We start from the raw sequence: 4656 nt of genomic DNA, 5'->3' as shown, positions 1-4656 counted from the left end.
TGTCTGACGCTTCCTCCCACCTTGACGATTCCTCGCGGACCGCTTTAATGTCCGAGGTGCGCCTGGCACTGCATGGAGGATCGTCGCTTCTTAGTGTCAACACGTCTGTCGATGAAATGTCTGATGTGGAATTCCTAAGAGTTGGGAGTGCGGCTAAAAAGTGTGAAGTAGATGAGGATAGTTTTCCGAAAGCGTCCGGTTTGGGTGACGCGGATCTGGAAAATGTTGTCGCGAAGCGACAAGGGAAGAGTGATGTTGTCACTGATGTGTAATGCGCCAATGCCGAGTGTCTTTCGCCTTTCTCTGTTCAACATATTTATTTAGAGCAGTTATTCTACCGTACGTCTTGTGCCAAGAACGCACCCCACCAACGCTTATTTATTTAGAAGCAGATTTCCAAAGACCAATTCGCCTTTTGGCTTGAACAGCTGCCATATCGATTTCGATTTCCGCTCCCATGTGATCAACACCAGGAGCTTGTGCATGGTGTAAACTATATCTGACCCGTTCGACAGTGAGTCCCCTCTCGACGTTTCATTCCGAAAAGAATAAGCCTGACCAAGTAGACAAAATTGGAGCACGTCCATGTAAGTCTGAACGTGATCACTCATGAAGTGATGCAGACTTCCCGAAGAGTCAAGCGAATGTTTCACCACCTTCTCCTCGGTTGCAGAAAGTCATTAATTTCGTCTCGCAACCATTCTTGTTCAACCACTTGTAAACCTCTCCCCATGATGTATCGGCGCGTGCCTTCTTGAAGCACCAACTGTGTGACAGGTTCCCCGTTCACGTACATTTCAGTGTTAATCATCGCCTGGTCTAAGTCTCGAGCATCCCCCTCTACAAAATCTTGCCTTCCGAAAGCCCTTTTGGAGGCAAGGCCAAAATAAAACACTTCCTTCTTGCCGCCCCCAAAACTAATCACGAGCGTCGTTAGTCCAGTTATTTGCTCCAAAGTACTCTTCGCCATCCGCACTCCTGCCGCCCAGAATGGTATACTAAATAGCGAGAAGACAAGCGGCGCGCCACCAGTCAAAACTCCGACTGTCCAGAAGGCCGTAAATCCTGTCCATGCCACAGTAAACGCCCCTTTAGATAAAACTTCCCCAGAGATACCGTCAGGAGGTACTGTGATTTTCAATAATCGATTCGCACGGTCGCGGTCCACTGTGACCTTGGTCCCCGCTGGCTTCCGTTTTCTGATACGTCTCCCCGCCCACCCCGTCAGTAATTCAAGTGGTCCCCCTCCAACATCCTGTGGCGTACCAATAGCCCTGAACGCCCGAGACAAAGAGGCCGCATCCTCCGAAGCGAGCGAGGATCCGAGCGCTAACAATTCGCCCGCCACGCCTGAGTCTCTCAAATCGCCACCCTCTTGACTGTCGTGGGTGGCTAACAGCGCATCAAGAGCAGCTCTAGGCGAATCGTACCGATCTTCTGGCGCTGGCTCGAGCAATTTCTGCACAACTGTATAAATGTTGCCGAGCTTGAGTTGCTCGCGTTCTGGAATTACGCTTTCGATATCCATTTTCAGCCTCTTCTGAGGTAGAGAAGCCGGCGGTTGTCCAGTAAACATGTACAGAACAGTTGCAGCCGCCGCGTACAAATCGCTGCGCACATCACCGCCGCCGCCATACTGCTCAGGCGCCATGTATCCAAATGTTCCCACCATAGTCGAGCCTAGCGTCCCCGACCGCATTCCCGCATTGACGCCTCCGAAATCGACAAGGCTGAGCCTCGGTTCCTTGCCGTCAATATCCAGAATGACATTACTTGGCTTGACATCGCGGTGCAGCACGGGCGGATTGAGCGAGGCAAGGTAGTCCAAAACCTCGAGCAGCTGTCTGAAGGTGGCGGCGACCTGCTCAGTGGTGAATCTCCTTCCTTCATTTAGCCACTCCTGAAGTGCTTTTCCTGGAGCTTTGCGCTGGACTAGGACAAAGACTTGATCTCCCTTCACGTCGACATCAAAAAAATCAATGTAGCGCGGGACAGCCGGGTGCGACAGGGTACGCAGGGCGGCTGCTTCGCGCTCGAAGAGCTCGAGAGACTTCCAGTTAGACATGGCTTTGAAGGAGAGGGCTTTGAGAGCGACGGGGGAGGGGGCCTCAGAAGCGGTAAGAGGCTGAGCTTCGTAGGTCAGCCCGTTTGCACCACGTCCTAGCAAACCCGTTATGCGGTATCGGGAGGCGACAAGATCGCCGGGCTGGAAGGGGGAGCTGGGCCAGGGCGTGTCCATAGTGTCCGCGGAGGACGGGTAGATTTGTGCGCGAACATGGTTGTGGCAGATTGGGGACGAGGAGGGAGAGCGGGGGCGCTTGAGACAAATTTGCGTGCGGGAGGAGAACGAATTTAGTCTTGAGGGGCATGGTTGTTTAAATGGATGCGTGTAGGTGGGAAGAAGACTGGTGAGCTGGAAAGCCGGAGCTGAAGCCATTTCGGCGGGTAGCACAAATGAGAATACTGGTACAGTACGAATAGGGAGAGAGACGGGAGTAAAGGGATAGGAAGCCGTGCGTAAATGGCACCTTCTTGTGAGCACAACTGCTAGCGTACCATAAAGGTAGGGGTCGAGCGGTCAGGGTAGAGGTTTGGAATGTGGTCCCATGAGGCGGAGCAGGCAAGAGGAGATTGCGCTGTACTGTAGCTATGATTAGACTATCGAAAGGTTCTCCAAATATTTCATTTTCAAGCTATAATTCAAAACATTTCTAAAAAATGCACGGCATGGCACCTGGGCATATCGGATGCGTGAAGCGCTGCTCTCGTCCTATTCATGAGGGACGTCGAGTGTACTACCTCGACGAGATGTAAACAATTTTAGCAGAACTGTGTACGGCACATGCTTTAGACACCTTCCGAAGACGCATCGAGGGGCGCAGCGGCAGTGCTAAGCCAAGATAACGATTTTCCGATGGGCGACATTAGTCCGGAAGAGAGTAGGACCCAAGACGAAAGCCGTTGACAAGACCAGAGACGAAAGGCCACTGCAGAACGAGGCAGGGCTAAAAGGGGATGTGGGTACAGAACGCCTCGTCCGACTGCTCAGCCTCGTGGACGAGATCAACGGCCCAGTCCGGGACTCTTGTTGTTGACTGGGCAGGAGTCTTCGGGATGTGAGAATATGAGGACGACGAAGACTGCGACGGCCGTTTCCGGTGCCATGTGCGAGTCAGGCGTGAGAAGGAGGAGGAAGAGGGGCGCGATATGCTTTGATCAGAGACGTTCGATTTGGAGGATGGCATATTGAAAACAGTAGAGCTGGGGTGCTGATGGAGCATGGGGGAGGCATACCGTGAGGGTCGAGAAGCTGGGCTCTTAAAGTAAGAGCAATGGTCGAGGGGCGAATGTTGTGAAAAGTCTATCATAGGGCGAGATACCCCACCACGTGAATGGGTCACGCGGTGAGGAACAAACTTGCCTTTGTTTAGGGTTAGAGTAATTTGGTATATACAGTGCGCGAAACTGCAATAAATACACCATCGACGAGAAACATTCTAGCACTTCTTGTGGGGTCTGCTCGAAGTTGCCACGTATGCGGGGCAAGCACTCGCCGATATTAACACCTGTCAGTTCCAAACCACCATACCAAGCACGGTTGTCGATCTATGTTTAAAAAACTACACGAAATTGATATAAATACGCGAAATTTGATATGACACAAAACAGAAACACGTCTTTAATACTTTGTTGCGCCACCACGCGCGTCCATAACCGCATGCATACGACGCGGTAGACTCTTGCAAAGCGTCAATAAAAGCTCAGAACCTACTGTAGACCAAGCTTCCTCGATAGCTACCTTCAAATCTTGGACATTCTGGTAATGCTTGCCTCTGGCATAAACCATCCTAGCCATCACACCCCAGACATTCTCAATAATGTTAATGTCTGGGGACTTCGGGGGCCACGGTAGGGTAGAAATGGCGTGCTCAGATAGCCAGCTCCTTGTAAAACGCGACGTATGAATCGGTGCGTTATCTTGTTGATAAAACTAACGCTGCGCTTCACCAAATACCTCCGACGCGAACGGCAGCAAACCACGACGTAGAACATCAAAATACTTGATAGAATCTTGTCTGCCGTCCATGAAGATGAGCGGAGATACTCCATAAAGACTAATGGCTCCCCAAACCATGACCGAAAACCAACCATTTTGTCTTTTGGAAAACATGCGCTCTTTAGAGCGTAAATCATGCCAGTAGGATGCCAAGCCATCAGGGCCATCACCGTTGAACTTCTTTTCATCGCTAAACACCACAGAATTCCAAAATTCTTCACAATTGCTTATGAACTGACGGCACCATTTCACCCGATTTTCTTTGTGTAGAGGGGTCATTTTTGGTGCCGTTATCATTTTTTTATACTTTAAGTAGGGTACGGCGCTGAGTATTTGCTGAACACGTCTATGGCCAATGGGTTTTTTGAGCTCAGCCTGTATCGTTCTCGCACTTTCTTCTCCCTTTAGGGCCATTCGGATGATTGCCCGTCTCTGTGTCTCAGATATTTTTTGTTTCCCTTCCACTGCCTTGTGTGTTTATGTCTAAAACCTTGACAAACCACACCTTGTACAGCACCAACGGAACGATTTACAATGCCAGCAATGCCTCTAAATGATACACATTCTGCATGAAGCGCTAATATCTGGCTGCGCTCAAT

The 4656-nt window shown here is 50.6% G+C and overlaps 2 protein-coding genes; both read right to left on the bottom strand.

Moving 5' to 3' along the window:
* Positions 1–649: 649 nt before the first annotated feature.
* CHC_T00008456001 (Serine/threonine protein kinase) lies at positions 650–2239 on the bottom strand. The gene has a single exon (XM_005718189.1). The coding sequence runs from the start codon at positions 2237–2239 to the stop codon at positions 650–652; it is 1590 nt and encodes a 529-aa protein (XP_005718246.1).
* A 383-nt stretch (positions 2240–2622) lies between these two features.
* On the bottom strand, positions 2623–3281 carry CHC_T00000963001 (hypothetical protein). XM_005718188.1 is given in 2 exon segments: positions 2623–3005; positions 3006–3281. 1 exon segment carries the CDS (start codon positions 3279–3281, stop codon positions 3006–3008), a length of 276 nt encoding a protein of 91 aa, XP_005718245.1. The 3' UTR covers positions 2623–3005.
* Between the last annotated feature and the right edge of the window lie 1375 nt (positions 3282–4656).

This window comes from Chondrus crispus, genomic scaffold, assembly GCF_000350225.1.
Source record: "Chondrus crispus Stackhouse genomic scaffold, scaffold_378, whole genome shotgun sequence".
In the NCBI taxonomy this organism is placed as follows: domain Eukaryota; phylum Rhodophyta; class Florideophyceae; order Gigartinales; family Gigartinaceae; genus Chondrus; species Chondrus crispus.
This window is presented reverse-complemented; position numbering and strand designations above follow the sequence as displayed.

Coding starts and splice junctions, on each gene's coding strand:
- CHC_T00008456001 (XM_005718189.1), bottom strand. CDS start 2,239: ATGGACACGCCCTGGCCCAGCTCCCCCTTCCAGCCCGGCGATCTTGTC.
- CHC_T00000963001 (XM_005718188.1), bottom strand. CDS start 3,281: ATGCTCCATCAGCACCCCAGCTCTACTGTTTTCAATATGCCATCCTCC.